Raw genomic sequence first — 17,583 nt, forward strand, 5'->3', positions numbered from 1 at the left:
AGTGGAGGAGCGCGAAAATTTGCGTATGAAGGCTTTGGAGAAACAAGCGGAAACGCAAGAAAGCATTGTCGGTATTATGTAAAATATTAATTCTGTGTGTAATGAAATTTCTAGATACAACAGAAAAATTTACGAATTAAAAAAAGAAAACTTGGCACTTTATAAAATGAAAGAAGAAAGAAAGAAGGAAGAATATAAAGAAAAAATAGGCGACATAAAGAAAAAATTGAAATAAAACTAAAAGAATTAGAATTAAAAAAATTGAAATACTCAAAATAAAAAAACGTATTTCCTGCAATTCAAAATTAATTTCAGTTATTTTATTGTAGTTATGTTACATATACTTTACATATATTTTAGGGATGCAACTATATTATGACAATGCATTCGCAATTTGTCTTCGGCGATGATCTGCTGCTGTTCCACTGAAGTTTCCTTCAACTGGTTCCAGTGGTACTACCACATCAACAAAAGTTTCTTCTTCAGGATCATTCACATTATATTGTTTGCAAATATTGTGTAAAGCACAACAAACATTTACAATAACAGTTGCTTTACTAGGAGGATATCGTAGTTTACGTTCACCAAGTATACAACGAAAACGGCATTTCAGCACTCCAATTGTCCGTTCAACTACGTTCCTTGCCTTTGCATGTTTCTTATTAAAATTTGATTCCACTGTTCCTGGTAAAGCGTTTCGGAAAGGCGTCCATAGATACTCGTGTAGTGGATAACCATAATCACCTATAATATATTTAATTTTAGTATTTATGTATGTACATACACATATAAATTGTAGTTACCTAAGTAAACCGAATTATGATCTCCTTTTTGGTATGTTTGCTCCAGATATGTTTTTAAAGCGCGATTGTTCCACACAAATGAATCGTGGCTAGATCCTCCATATCTTGCATCAACACGCCGTATAACCATATCCTCATCGCATGCCTGATAAAAATTAATTTTTAGGACGAAATAATAATAAGTAATAATTTATTTATTTAGTTGCTACTTACAATCATCGCATTTATGCTGTAAAATCCTTTTCTATTCACATATAAGTGCTTGTTCTCACATGGTGCAATAATTGCAACATGGGTTCCATCAACGCAACCAACCACATTTGGAATTCCTGATCTGGTGAAAAAATTCCTTCTTGCTGTTCGTTTCTGCTCTTCAGTTATGTCTGTTTTGATCCGGACACTGCACAGAGTGGATTCCAATATTGGAAGCATTTCCTTAAAAATCAACGAAACAGTGGGCTATGCAATACCTAGTTCGAAATCATTTCCCACTGTTTGCTGATAGCTCCCATGAGCCAAAAATCTGAGAACGCAGCACAATTTCAACATCGGCGATATTGACGACGATAGGTTAGTCGGACATTTTTCCTTTATGCTGTCTAGCACATACATAAATGCATCCTTACTTAACGGAAAGTTTTCTTTAAATCTGTTAATAAAAACTTATGTGACGTGATATTTGTTTATGCACTTTTATAGCAATAGATACTTACAACACTGAAGAAAGTTCCATGGGATTAGAGTGATCTCTGATGAACCGTCGCTGCCTAAGTAACTTCGCTGTTGTCCTTTCAACAACACTGTTTTCAAAATATAAATCTACGTTGTTAAACATTTTTATTCACTTTTTTAAAATCACGGTAAAATTTCAAAACACACAATAACGAATAAGCGAATGATAAAATTCGAAAACAATAACAATAATACGTCAAATATGTCAATTTCGGATGAACTCGTGTGACATTTCTCAATTATTTTAGTATGGCAACAAAAAAGTTGAGCGAATGTGTTCTTTCGCCAGTCACAATATGAACATGGCGAATTTTCGCCTAAAACATTCGACTCGCCAATGCATTCGCTTCGCCAGTGACAATACCGGCATAAGTTTTCGTTTAATTGCCCAGATGTTCAAGTTATCAATATTTGTGGTACATGACATTATGACGGAGCACTTGAACATTCGCAAGGTGTCGCGAAGATGATCCCAAAAGTGCTCACTGACGACCAGAAATTGCGTTGAGTGAAAATGTGGCAAGAAAATTTGAACATGTGTGAAAGTGACCCCCAATTTTTGAATAACGTGATCACAGGTGATAAGTAATGGATCTTTGAGTATGATCCCGATACAAGGAGGCAATGTTCCGATTGTTTTGAGAGGACAGAGGGGAACCAAGCACAAGCACCTCGACTCTCAAGGCTATTCCGGTGAAAGCCTTCGGTGACGCCTTCAATGCTTGGAAATCGCGCTGCCAGCGCAGCATCGACGCAGAAGGAGCCTATTTTTAAAGTTTTTAAAGAATTGTAGCGATTGGTTCAATAAATTTTTAAATTTACCTTCTCTGATGAAGCTCAGTTTCATCAGAGTGGTGCGGTAAATAAACAAAACTCTCGACTTTGGTGTGAAGAAAATCCAAGAGTTATTCACCAGCAACCACTACAATAAATAATTCACACAATGGTAAAATGGATAAATAAAGCCTCGGTTTTACGCCCATCTCATATACTCTCTATGAACGCAATGACTTCACTTTTTTATGTAATAAATAAGTTTTATATATGTGCAGAAATGTATACAGAAAAAATGGAACGAAAATAAAAGAAGAGACAGGTCGATACCGCAATTGTCCGTTAAACTCATCCGTTAAATTTATAAAGAAGTTTGTATATATGTGGCAACGCCGTATTCACCGCTTATAAGCAACCCTTTGTTACGTTTACAACACTATCCTTTAGCAACCCTGTACTACCTTTTTCAGTCTAGCCGTAAGCAACCCGTTTTCCAGAATCCTATCATTCTTCCTTTTTTTCTACAAACCGTCATACCGATCGGACGCGTTCACGGACAACCTTTCACCTTGTTAAGTATAATTTAAGTATTTCTAAATAAACTTTAAATAAGCTGGAAATAAACTATAAACATCCAAAACTGGTGACCCCGAACAAGTGAAACGAATCTACAAATGGAACAACAAGGAGAAAGCACCGCACAGACATCTCCGCCCGTGAGCGTTCGACCGGCAGCGCAGGCGAATCAACCTCAAGGCATTCTGGCCAGATCAGCAATCGAAGTGCATCAGCCCGATCTCCACGTGGATGCAGCAATGGTTCCTCGCATTAGCCCGCCTAATATGAACGACACCAACATCGAGTCTTATTTTTGTCACTGGAATTCTGGTTCGCTGCTACAGGTGTGACCCACGACGCACGAAAATACAATCTGGTCATGGCACAAGTTCCACCAAGCAAGCTAATGGAGCTGAAGGCCATAATCGACTCTACTCCCTCAATAAATCGTTACGACTACATCAAGTCTAAACTTATAGCTCAATTCGCGGATAGCCAACAACGACGCGTACAACGTGTTCTTTCCGATATGCCATTAGGCGACTTAAAACCAAGTCAACTGTTCAACGAAATGCGCCGGGTGGCCGGCACAGCACTTTGCGAGACAGTAATAATCGACCTCTGGGCCTCGCGTCTACCACCTCACGCTCAAGCTGCTGTGATCGCATCAAAGGGTGACGTAGCAGATAAAGTTGCTATTGCAGACGCCATCGCGGACTCCATGAATTTTCGACAAATTAATATGGTAGGTAACCAAGCAACGGCAGCAGGCACCTCCACGCAAACTAACAATGAGTCAACCACGCTAGAGGAATTGAAGAAGGAGATCGCGCAACTGACGAGGCAAATCGAATCCATAAAAACGCACCGATCGCGAAGCCGTAGCCGAAGCCGACCGAGACAAGAACGAAATACACGCCAGGATTGCGCACAGCCAAACGAATTATGCTGGTATCACCATAAATTTGGGGCCAACGCTCGAACTTGTAGGAAACCCTGCTCTTATAATAACAGGCAGAAGAGCGAATGACTATCCGAAACGAAAACTGCAGCGCCTATCGGTAACGGAACTCCTGCAGTCACACACCGCTTGAAACTTTTCGACGGACTTTCTCAATGCAACTTTTTAATAGACACCGGGGCAGACGCATCGGTAATTCCCAGAACCACTCGAAACAACAACATGAAGCCATCAACTGTTAAACTGTTTGCGGCAAACGGCACTCCAATTACCGTATATGGCGAAGTGCTTCTTAAAATCAATTTAGGCTTAAGACGAGAATTCCTTTGGAATTTCCTCATCGCCGACGTTACGAGCGGAATTATTGGAGCCGATTTTATAAGTCACTATGGACTGTTGGTTGACTTAAAAAAGAAACGATTAGTCGACAACCTAACTTCAATGACATCGCCTGGAAAGCTCGTAAGTAACAATAAATTATCAATAAAAACATTCGACACGTCATGCGCATATGCAAGCCTACTCAAAGAGTTTAGCAATTTAACACGCGTGGCACAACCCGGAAACCCAGCCGTATCCTCAGTCGTCCATCACATCGAAACTCGCGGACCACCTCTATCTGCACGACCAAGACGCCTTTCACCAGATAAATTGGCAGCGGCTAAAGCAGAATTCGAAAGTTTAATCAAATTGGGCATCTGTCGCCCATCGAACAGCAGTTGGGCCAGCCCTCTTCACATGGTAATGAAAGCAGACGGTACCTGGCGACCATGTGGAGATTTCAGGGTACTCAACAGTGTCACAGTTCCAGACCGATATCCAATTCCGTACCTACAGGACTTCACCTGTAATTTAAATGGTAAGACGATCTTTTCAAAGATCGATCTGCAAAAAGCCTTTCATCAAGTTCCCGTAAATCCAGAGGATGTTCCGAAAACAGCTATTACTACGCCTTTCGGCCTCTTCGAATTTATCTTTATGCCTTTCGGTCTTCGCAACGCAGCGCAGACACTACAAAGACTCGTACACGATGTCCTACGAGGACTAGATTTCGTATTTCCATACATGGATGACATCTGTGTAGCATCATCATCCATAGACGAACATCTATCTCACCTCCGTCAACTCTTCGAGCGCCTACAAAAACATAACCTAAGACTAAACGCTACAAAGTCAATCTTTGGAAAGTCCGAAATCACATTCTTAGGACACACCGTCTCAGCAGAAGGAATACGACCTCTAAAACAACGCGTACAAGTTATCAAAGATCTTGACAAACCAACTACAGTCAATGGTCTCAAACGATTCTTGGCCACAATAAATTTTTACAGACGTTTCATCCCACATGCAATCGAAGCGCAAATACCTCTTTTAGCCATGTGCCCCGGAAACAAAAAGAACGATCGCTCTAAGCTCTACTGGACCGAAATTACGACTGCAGCTTTCGAAGAATGTAAAACCCAGCTTTCGAATGCATCTCTTTTAGCACACCCCTCGAAGAACGCCGAGTTGTCATTATGGGTCGATGCTTCGGATAAAGCTGCAGGAGCTGTCTTACACCAGGTAACGGACAAAAACTTCGAGCCCTTAGCATACTTCTCAAAGAAATTCGACAAAACGCAGGTACGTTACAGCACTTATGACAGAGAACTTACAGCAATATTCATGTCCGTTCGTCATTTTAAATACATGCTGGAAGGACGCATCTGTCACATTTACAGCGATCACAAACCACTAATTTACGCATTTCAGAAGAATCCTGAAAAGTGCTCCAACCGACAAGCTCGCCAGCTTGATTACATTTCCCAGATAACTACAGACATTCGCCACGTGGAAGGGAAAGAGAATGTAACAGCTGACATGCTCTCCAGAATTGCGCAAATCCAAACAACCAGTATAGACTACAACAAACTTGCCGAAGACCAAGAAGTCGATCAAGAACTCAAGCTTCTACTCCAAAACAACGTTAACTCATCGCTTCAGTTAAAATTATTCACAATACCCGGATGCGATAAACAAATAGTTTGCGACGCATCGACCGGAAACATAAGACCATTCATCACAAAGAAGTTCCGCTCTGAAGTGTTACGAGCTACCCATGGGTTATGCCACCCAGGTACTCGCGCTACAGCCAGACTACTGACAAGCAGATTTGTTTGGCCTGGAATTCAAAAAGACAGTATTGCATTCGCAAGAGCATGCGAACAATGCCAAAAGGCAAAAATCACTCGACACACATTTACGCCTCTCAAACGCTACGAGTCCGGAGACTCGCGATTCGACCACATTAATATCGACGTCGTAGGACCATTTCCCTTACATGCAGGTAACCGTTATTGCCTAACAATCATCGAACGCTTTTCGAGATGGCCAGAAGCTATTCCTATACCCGATATGACAGCACCAACTATCGCAAAAGCTCTAATCGCCAACTGGATCGCAAGATTTGGAGTTCCAGCTGTCATTACATCAGATCGTGGACGTCAATTTACATCTACCTTATTTGCAGAGCTAACTAACATCGCTTGGCATAAAACATCTGAAGACAACACCATATCACCCACAAGCAAACGGTATAGTAGAAAGATGGCACCGAACGTTGAAAGCTGCAATTTTATGCATTAACTCCGAACGTTGGACCGACTTTCTACCAACAATACTCTTGGGCCTACGAACCGTCTACAAACAAGACTTGGGAGCGTCACCGGCAGAGTTAATCTACGGTACAACGCTGCGAATTCCTTCAGAATTTTTCGTACACGACAACCGAATTAAAACACAGTCAGAATTCGTTACTCAACTCCGAGACTTAATGAACACCATCAGACCATCCGCTACATCATGGCACAGTCCAAGGAAAGTATTTGTACATCCCGACCTTGCGACGTGCGAAAACGTTTTCGTCAGAAATGATTCAGTGCGCCCATCACTTTCAAAACCATACGAAGGACCTTATAAAGTTTTATCACGAGAGGAAAAGTATTACAGAATCGAAATAAAAGGAAAACCAGAAAATATTTCTATAGACCGATTAAAGCCAGCATATCTACCGAATGAAGATTTATCGCCACAAACTCACGGATCCTTATCAACTGGAGCAGAACGCCGACGAGTATCTTTCGTTACACTTTAGCCACGATCTTAACCGTTCACCCAGTCTGCAGGGGGATACTGTGGCAACGCCGTATTCACCGCTTATAAGCAACCCTTTGTTAGGTCTACAACACTATCCTTTAGCAACCCTGTACTACCTTTTTCAGTCTAGCCGTAAGCAACCCGTTTTCCAGAATCCTATCATTCTTCCCTTTTTTCTACAAACCGTCATACCGATCGGACGCGTTCACGGACAACCTTTCACCTTGTTAAGTATAATTTAAGTATTTCTAAATAAACTTTAAATAAACTGGAAATAAACTATAAACATCCAAATATATATGTATATATATATAATATTTAAAATTTTTAAAACCTACAGGCTCTTCGATACACTAACGAAGGAAGCGTTTCGCTCCGGTTCTGTTACTGTGAGTACAGTCTCCACAATAAACTTACGATCAAAAAACCACCAAATATAATTGAAATAACACCACATGAGCAATTTGTTTACAAAATTAGAATATTAGGACAATTTTAATTTCTTTATCTTCATAGAGTAAATTTGTTATTTATTAGGATAGAAAATAAATTAAAAATAATAGTAAAACTGTACATTCCATGAAATTCAGGATTAATTAAAAAAAAAACGAGTCGTATCTCTTTAGATTCAATAATGGCCTTATTATTGACGATAAGATTTCCTTATAAAGGAACCGTTCCAAACCAGTTCTAAAATCCTTATTTGTTGGCCTCTCTTTGGCAACTTCACAAATCATTATGTGCCATAAGCGTTGCTAACTAACAATAAAAAATTGAGCTGAATAGAATGATATCCAATCACAACTTAGTGATTTTACACGTTGGCATGGCTCTGAGTCATCCTGAAAAATTAGGCGATCCGCAAATAGATGCTCTTCTATTGCGCATACTAAAAAATTTTTAACCAATTTTGCATATTTTTATGCATTAATTATTCCATCAACAAAGTGTAGAGGTCGCAAAGCATGGTACGAAAAGCAGTCCCAAATTATTTTTCTTTGAGGAAGCTTAATTTTCTTTACTGCACAATTATTCTGAAACCTCTCCATAGCTGAACGGTGCACGTAAAGTAAATTTTGTAAGTTTAGCCAATCAATTTGGACCCAATTTTGTTACTTTTTTTTGCAACTCCCGCCCTTCCTCTGCTATTTGCCGAGAATATGACTTTTTTTCATTTAAAGCCAATATGCGAATTTTTTGGTAACGAACTAATTTCTTTTGATTATTTAGCATTTTGCACAACTTTTAAATTGCACAACCAAAACACGATTATAACTAAACAGTGTTCAAATCAATTTCATAAAAAATAATTCAATTCTCAGTGCCTACTACGTAGGTTGCCTTTTATATTTCGGGATTTGGAAACCCATCCACATGCATGACTAAAAACAAACGTTCACGTTGAATGCTACACAATTTGTCGATTGGTGAAAAAAGGAATCGTGAGAGCTGATAGAACGGGAATTTACGCGTTTGCAATGCAAACTCTCACACATCAACTGAAACAACTGCATTTTTTAATACTTAAAACATCAATTCGATAAGTCATCCACCGTATACTCCAGACTTTGGACCAAATGACTTCTTTTTATCCGTACGTAAACGATAAACTAATAGGTCAACGTTTTTCGACACCTGAAGAGGCAGTCGATGCGTTCAGAACGCATGTTTTGGAAATGGTGTCAAAATTGAACATTGGTTCAAACACATGTAAAAGTCTTAATGAAAAACATTCTGAAAAACAAAAATGCTATTTTCGATACCGAAATATAAAAGGCAATATACGAAGATCTAGTACTATTATTATTTTTTTTTCAAATTTATAGATATATAGCTGAAGATCTATAAAAGTAATGGAGCGTTTTTATTGATATATTTCACACGCACATTTTTTTGTGTACGAGGGCTGCTATATATATTCTGGCCTAGGGCAACACTAAATGTTGCCAGGTGCAATCTGACATTTCCGTTGGAAAGTTTGATAGTTTTTAGCATAACATCACTCAGAACGTTTTGTCATTTAATCGTGAATTGTTTTATTTACAGGGAATTAAAAAATTCATCTCGGCCAAAAATGGAATTAACTCGAACATTTTCGTGCGATCATTTTTCACAACTTTCGACGTGGATTATCACGACAAGAGTGCATCGATGAACTAAAATCTTTGTATGGCTATGAAGCACCATCCTATAGCACTGTGAAAAACTGGTACAACGAATTCAATCGTGGCCGACGCTCGCTCAAAGACGAATTCCGTGAAGGTCGTCCAAAAACAGCCGTTGTGCCAGAAAACATCGATGCCGTACGTGAACTGATACTGCAAGACCGTCATGTAACATACCTTCAGATAGAGGCATGCCTATGCATTTCTCCCACCAGCATACATTCGATATTGCATGAACACCTGGCCGTAAAAATGGTTTGTTCTCGTTGGATCCCGCACAATTTGACAATCGCTGAAAAAAAGGCTCGTGTGGATTGGTGTAAAGAAATGCTGAAAAATACGATCGCGGTACTTCAAAAGACGTTTATAAGATCGTCACAGGTGACGAATCATATATCTATGCGTATGAGCCCGAAACACCGAAACAACACAGCAATCGACAAAAAAAAACAAAAAAAATAAAAACATTTTCGTTGATAAATAAGAAATTTATATAGCAACCTACGTACACGTAGTTATTTCAAATTGAAAGTGTTGAGCTTTGTACCAGTAAGCGCAGGCATACAGTCTGTTTAAATGAGTTAGGCCTCCACCCACTCTACCCGGGAAAAACTGGCGCACCCTAGCTAGACACAACACCACACCACCAATACACCACACCTGGGGACACATTGGATTTCACCACAGCAGATGTCATCTATCAAAAGGATTGGATCATCGCTGTTTATGATTACTTTCGCTTATACGCTGCGTCGCGATAACACCTCACGCTACTCTCCCTTAATCATATAAGTCAACCACGATCCGCGTCAACTTGATCGCCAGCACCGACAAATCGCCCCCGGAATTTGAGTGTCGCGGCCTCACCCGTCGATATTCATATTAAATAAATTTATGAAATATAAAATTGTTTATTCAAATAAAATTTATTAAAAAAAAACACCAAGTGTACTCAGCATAAAACCGATATTTTTGTTTTAATTAACACAGTGCTTTCCGATATACTGAGTACAAACTTATTCACAGTCATTACAAAATGTATGAAGATATCTTGCAACATATTGATTTTTCGCAAGCCGTTTAATAAATAATTCGTGTTAATTCATATTTACCGATGTATTGATACATATGTATATTACGAGTATATGTATTTACATAGTTTGAAAGATTTGTAAAGCGTAATTTTGTAATTTTCTTTGGATTATTTATATGCTCGATAGTACAGGGTGGCGCAAAAGTCAGAAGATGATATAAATTTTGCAATTGACCTCTAATGTCAGTTCTGTTTTGACACTTGTGTAGTAAACACATGCGAAATACACGTAAATAAACAATGGTACGCTACACTGCGTGCTACAGCCGATATGCTGAAGGATGCATTTCCCGGGCGCCTAATCTCCCGTTTTGGCGATTTGCACTGGTCAGCAAGATCGCCTGATTTGACTCTTCCAGACTTCTTTTTGTGAAGTCGCAGGTTTATGTCAACAAGCCTCAGACTCTTGCAGCTCTTGACAATATCCGTCAAGAATGTGAGGATCTATCGCCGGAAGTTCTGGCCAAAGTGATGGGAAGTGGAAGGTAATTTTTGCGCCACCTGTTATAATACATCACTATAATCTTTTTCGATAGATATAATAATCTACATTGCGAATTAAAATTTAATTATAAAATTGCTTTCCAATATATTGTTCGATTAAAATTCAAATCTAAATAGTTTTTTTTCTGAATATGGTCGAAACCAAAAAATATAATGGGGTTTTTAATTATCTAATTATTACTATAGAAACCATTGGGAGAATGGGTACTACACAGTTAACAAAATTACATATACCGAATTTATTGAGCATGGCAGACAGTGAAGATAAATATATTTTTTTATTTAGTTGTAATTTTTTTTTGGTCCGCTAGTGTGCACATATTTCTTTTTTTGTTTTGTAAGCGTTCGGTCGGTGCTTTCTTTCTTAGTTTTGCCCTTATATCTTGACCCATGGCATAAGCTGAATTCCTCTGGCTAGACAACAAGCAAAGTTAGCGCGGTGGTCAACTAGAAGAATTCTGGAGGATATTTCTTTTTTAATATTTCAGTTTTTATTACATTTTCTTTCACATCGCTTGACCAACCAGCACAATCAAAATATAACAATATGAAGAAGTTTCAAATAAGGTACGAAACTTAAATGAGAGCAAATTAAAAAGATTTAATTGCTAATTTATTATAATTTATCCCAACTTAAAAATGGTGAGACAAGCCTTTTTTATGCACAGTTTTTGCCCAATTTGATTTTTGTGACTGTTGATAAATTGATATAATTATGTATTTCATGTAGTTTATGTAGTTTTAACTTCAAAAAGGTTTACCACTTTTTCTCTCTAAATGTACTAAGCTTTCAGCTATAATGACCAATCGTTTTGTTGAAAGCGCACGAAACTTATATGCCTTCATACATGTGTGTATTCATCAATATATAGTTGTATACACATACATAGATATGTACGAATTAGAGCTTTTGGTATTCGACCAATCCGGTTAGCCGGATATGGTACTATTCGAATAATAACATTCGATTTACAGTATCCGGATAGTCGAAAGTCATCTACTTATTAATACTAATCGGAGTTAATATTCATACGAACGGTTAAACCGATCTTATTTTAAGTGAATTGAGAGTAATTCTCTGATGTGTGTTTTGCATTATAATTTTTACCATATAATCAAAGTAAGCACTATAGTAAATAGACATAATGATGTTTCGTTTATACGTTTTTATTATAATATTTTTAATTAAAAATTGATCTATCAATATCAATATCTCAAAAACAGAGGGATTTCGCATAAATATAGACGGACAGACGGACTGACGGGAATGGTTAAATCGATTCAGATCGTCATGATGTTCATTTGTATATATATGCTTTGTTCGAAATTGAACAGGTTCATTGATTCAAACAGGCGGAATATATTAACATAGTACTTATATTTAGACATTTATATTTTCTTTACAAATAAGGTAAGAAATATTCATATGTACATATGTACGTACATAAACAACCACATGCATTTAAATGCAATGTATGTACATCTAATAATAACAAAAATGCATGGGACACAAGTCATAAATTTACAGAAGAGATAACATTAAACACACACACATACAAAAACTCTAAATAAAATCAGACTAAAATAGTTCCCGTAGAATGAAACACTTCTCGTAGAATGATATAGTTCTCACAGAACAAGACTTGACTATCATTTATTTTCCCCCACCAGTGGTAAGAAATATTCGATTAAGCTTGTCTATTGTTCAGCTTTATAGGGTCTCTGACAAACATCATGACAAACTTAATATACCTTGCTCAGGGTATAAAATTCCCGATTTTGATCTTTGTATGGCAGCTATATGCTTTGGTGGTCCGATATCAGCGATTCTGACGAATGAGCAGCTTATTCGAGAAAATGTTGACGAAAATTCCTCGATGAACCCTCCACAAGGGTGCCGACTAAGTCAGGGCGGGCGGGTAACAGTTCCCCTCTGTTGTAGTTGGGAGAAATTTAACTAAGGACTGACTTCTTTACTGGTTGTTCGCTGCTTCCCATTATCACTGTATTCAGATGGGGAGTCTTATCATGGTTGGCGGTACGAAAAATGGCTGCACTAAGGTGTCATGCATACCCTTAAATAGCCTAGACTCGAACGGAGCTTACGAAGATCTGCCGCCCTCCGTAATAAGGTGGCCTTACTTCAGTTGCGGGTGCTATGAGCAAGAGGACATACATTCCCCTATACTCGAACTAAATTTGCAAAAACAAAAAAAGAATTGAAGTAGACCGAATCCACCATAAAAAAGCCAGAGGGAACTATTTCCTAAAAGAGCATTTGCAAAGCTTGGTCTTGGAAAGCAACAACACCACCAGCCGGAACCAAACACGGTAGACAAAGTATGGCTGCTATGCATAGAGGAGATGAAGATGGAAAAGGTGTCGCTATTTTTAAGGTGGATGGCCCGAAGAAGGCAAGGTGTGCGGCGAAGCGACGTGCTGTTGAAGAGTACAGCTGCACCCGTCAATTAACGAGGAGCATACAAACGAGCTCCGAGAAACCGTTGATTACGCGATAGTAATTCTAATAATTTTAAGCTGGAACAGCCGGCAGTGGCACCCGAGCGACAGAGGTCAGCTGAAGAGGCTAACGCGTCAGCAAAGAGACCCAAGAAGAAAGGAGTAATCTTGCGTTCAAATATCATTGAACATGCTTACTTGTTTAGTATTATTAAAAATAAATATATATTTTGAAACATACATACACACATATGTACATAAACAGCCACAAGTATTTACATGCAATACGCATCCAATAATAATAAAAATGCATGGGGACACAAGTCATACATTTACAGATGAGATAACATTAAACACACACACACATATGTATCGAATCGTATACTTCAGTGGTTCTCAAACTTATTTTGTCTACCGCCCACTTTGAGAATAAATATTTTTTTAGCGCCCCCATTTTTTCACCTATTTAATAACCACTATAACTTCAAATTAATTATAGTGACCTATATATGTATATTAACGGAGAATTCTAAACGAAACTTTTACTATAACCAGCAACTTGAAACCTAAGCGCAGTAGGTAACATACAACGGCGCTTAGGTCTCAAGTTAACACTTACGGGCTCCACCTGCCAATAAGAATGATTATTGAAACACAACTTCATAGTATTAACACAAAAAATATTTTATTAAAAATAAAACTAAAATAATCGATCCATATATAAAAACTAATGTGAAGGATGAATCTGATGCTGTTTAATAAGTTTGTTAATATCAGGTTCCAACTTACTCAAGAACAGTCGCAAGTCGCCACGTTCGGGAACAAGCAAACGATTTCTCTTTTTAGTAAGCAGTGTTGTCACGGCACTAAATCCACGTTCACACAAATCTGACGATGGGAATGCTATCAAGAATCGTTGAACGATTGACCACAATCCAGGGTACAATTGCGAGATCGGTTTTTGTAGCCAAAATTTTTGGTAACCTTTTTTGAACTTGATTTTTATTTCCTTGTTTGTTGTCAATTCTATAAGTTCTTCTTCCAGCTGAGGTGACATTGCTGTGTTGACATTTGAAAATGGATCCAACTCCCAGTCTGGTATTTCCAAGTTCAAAATGTCCTGGTATCGTTCGGGTAAGTCAATGTGGAGGTTTTCCAAATGTAGGCAGTAGGCAAACAATTCGTCGTTACTGCATGATACTGATAAATTTGGAAAATTGTGAAACTCACGTCTGCCCAGATTCTTTTTGTGTAGAAGCAGTTTGGCTGCGAAAGCAGCAAAAACGTTTTTTGTTTTAATTAAATTTAGTTTATTGCCTTGCAGTTGGAGATTCATGTCGTTGAACAATTTATACAGGTCTGTCATGTAAACTATATCATTCTTTGATGTATGAGCTTGTCTTGAAATTCTGTATCTTTAGCTTCCAAGAACTCTATAACAGAGTCAAACAGGTTGTAAAATCGAGTCAGACAATTGCCTCTTGATAGCCAACGAACTTCAGTATGAAACAACAAACGATTGAAATCCTCGTCATTAGTAATACAAAGCTGATGAAATAATCTATCATTCAAAGAGCTGTTGCGGATTTTATTGACTGCTTTGATGACATATTGCAGTGATTGAAATAGTTTTTCACTTAAGTTTCTAGCAACTTAATGTTGTCTATGAATAACGCATTGTACACCAAGGACATCTGGAATTTTATTTTTTGAGTACGCTATGAAGCCTTTATGGCACCCTGTCATAGCCGGAGCGCCATCCGTAGCAACTAAAATAATATTTTTCAAAGGAATTTATTTCTCATCGCAAAACTTTGTCAATATGTTGAATATGGTTTCGCCTTTTGTCTCTAAATTTCTATCAAATAATAGTTCTTCACATATTTTCTCATCTTCAATAAAGCTCACGTAAGACAACAACAATGCTTCATTAGTTGGTAATTCGTCTTTGCACAGAATTATTACTCAAAGGAATTTTTCGGATAATATCTGCGGCCGGTTTATGAAGCACGGTAGTTAATACTTCATTTATTGCTGGCAATATTAACTCTTCTCCGATGTTATATGGTTTGCCTTTTTGAGCAATTAACAAAGAGATATTGTACGAAGCTCGAAGTCCGTCGCCATCTTGATTAGCAGCCGCCGAATATAGTTTTGCTACACTTGGTTGAGTATTATGCTTCTTCTCTAGGTCTTGAAAATATGCTACATTCTTGTCTCTCTTATCTGGATGCATTTTATTCAAATGATCTTGCAGTCTTGAAGGCTTCATTGCTTCATTCGAAAATGTTTTTAGACATAGAAGACACAAAGGCGAGGATGGGTTTTAATAAAACGGTTGCTACCAAACTGTTTGAACTTACGGTTGATTTCCGGGAAACCGAAAACAGTTTGGTACTTTACATATGTACATCCAAATATATGTATGAACAGTATATAGTATAATATATAATTATATATATGCTGGCATATACATATCTGTTAAAAGCCTAGTTATGCTTACACTTGTGTACCCAAGCACACAAAGTTTATAAAAAAAAAAAAACATTTTCAAGTATTCACTTGACAACATTTTCCGGCAATACCCCTTATACTCAAAACAGTATAAGCAGGATTGCGCTAAGTAAGCTAAGGCTTTAAAAAAAAAATTAAAATAAAAGGAACAATATCAACCATACATATATGCACAATATTCACAACGTATATATGTATGTACATATACATTACATATATTACCAAAATTGGCAACAAAATAAATTAGCATACACACATATGTATGTATCAACAAAGTAAAATATTTATAACTTCCACAAATCTGCATTTGTGATAAGAGAGCATATCTGCACTTCGTCATTTTCTCATCCCGCGTTATTCGTACGGCAATAATATACACGCATTCACACGGCATACAATTTGCCTATGCCGGGATACGTATGTATGTACATACATATAAGGTACATAGTGTACATAATTAAATTAAATTTAAAATTACAATTTAAAAATTTCGGTGCGGTAAATGCAACCGTTTACTAAGGAAACAATACATTCCATTAATTAAAAAAAAAATTAAAATATATACGGACAAATAAAATAAACAAAAACTAAGAATTGGTAGCATATTAACATTTAATTATATATTATATATTCAAAGACCAAATCGGCACATTTTCAGCAATACCCCTTGTCCTTGTTAATATACAAGCAAGCAGGATTGCAAACGAAAAAAAAAATATTTTTCATTTACAAAGGCCATTAACCTTTTGCTTTCTCTCATTATCGTTCGTATAAGCAATTATAAGCTAACGAGTGCGAACCAATAAATAAAATAGAAAAAAACAAGAGCAAACTAATAGCACAACTATTAGGAATAAAGAAAACGAAACACTCGCTCGTTAGTTCGTACATTGCGTATACAACAAAAATACAATACGCGAAATACGCGTTCGTTATTAAAAACGTTGTGTATACAACAAACATACAAACCGTTTATCTTAAAGATTGAAACGTATCTATTGTTAACAGATATAAACTGAGAGAAGCTTTTCTTTCTCATATTTTCAAATCTTACCTATTGTCTAAATGAACGCAGATTCTAAGGAATCTAAATCGATTCAATATCTGAAAGTACAAAAAATGATTTCTGAAGAAAAGAGCCCATGTACACCTGCTGAAGCTACACGCTCAAAGCAAGGTGCTACAAAGCAAAAAAAACTTAACCCTTTCGGACCTGTTGGGACACATACATCCCAGAAAAAGTTTTCTCATAACTAAATTCTTAATTTTCCATTTAAACTCGTTTAAAACTGTCCCGTCTGATATTTTGAAGTTCAGGTAACGGCTCCGTGTTTTTTTTGTGCTAAAATTGTAAACAGAAGACGCTCAGTTTTCTTCGGAATGTTATAGCCTTGACAGACGGCAGCGTTAATCCGGATTAACTGCGCACTTAATCAGATCCTAATTTGTAGGTGACAGACGGCAGCTATGCGAGTTTGAAACTCTCATAAACAGCTCATTGTCCTTTTTATAATATTTTCAATGAAAATTGATTGAAGATAAACATTACGGTTGTTAGCCGACCAATTTTTACCAAACCATTTTTTATTACAAAAGCATATCAACACATTATTTTTAAAAATGCATTATAACATAGAAGTTTTATTGGTATTATATTGAGAATTTGATAAATAGCTGTCAGGGTTGCTTGTATTTCATTCACAATAGATGAAAATTGGCCATTTTTAACAATGTTGCCAACGAAAATCTCACAAACTCCCTAAAATTTTGAGAGTTATTTTTGGATTCAGCAACGGAGTTAGCTGTGGTAACTCCTGAATTAATCCCGAAAAATGCAATTAATCTGGTTTAACGCTGCCGTCTGTCAATGCTATTACTGTGCTT

General features: G+C 37.3%; 1 protein-coding gene across 1 annotated transcript; it reads right to left on the reverse strand.

Moving 5' to 3' along the window:
* Positions 1 to 339: 339 nt before the first annotated feature.
* LOC120781638 (putative nuclease HARBI1) lies at positions 340 to 1,243 on the reverse strand. The gene is made up of 3 exons (XM_040113868.1): positions 1,017 to 1,243; positions 804 to 948; positions 340 to 744 (listed from the first exon to the last, which is right to left on the reverse strand). The coding sequence occupies exons 1-3, from the start codon at positions 1,233 to 1,235 to the stop codon at positions 374 to 376; spliced, it is 735 nt and encodes a 244-aa protein (XP_039969802.1). The 5' UTR covers positions 1,236 to 1,243; the 3' UTR covers positions 340 to 373.
* Positions 1,244 to 17,583: the final 16,340 nt, after the last annotated feature.

The sequence above is a fragment of the Bactrocera tryoni genome, unplaced genomic scaffold (assembly GCF_016617805.1).
Source record: "Bactrocera tryoni isolate S06 unplaced genomic scaffold, CSIRO_BtryS06_freeze2 scaffold_7, whole genome shotgun sequence".
Taxonomy (NCBI): Eukaryota; Metazoa; Arthropoda; class Insecta; order Diptera; family Tephritidae; genus Bactrocera; species Bactrocera tryoni.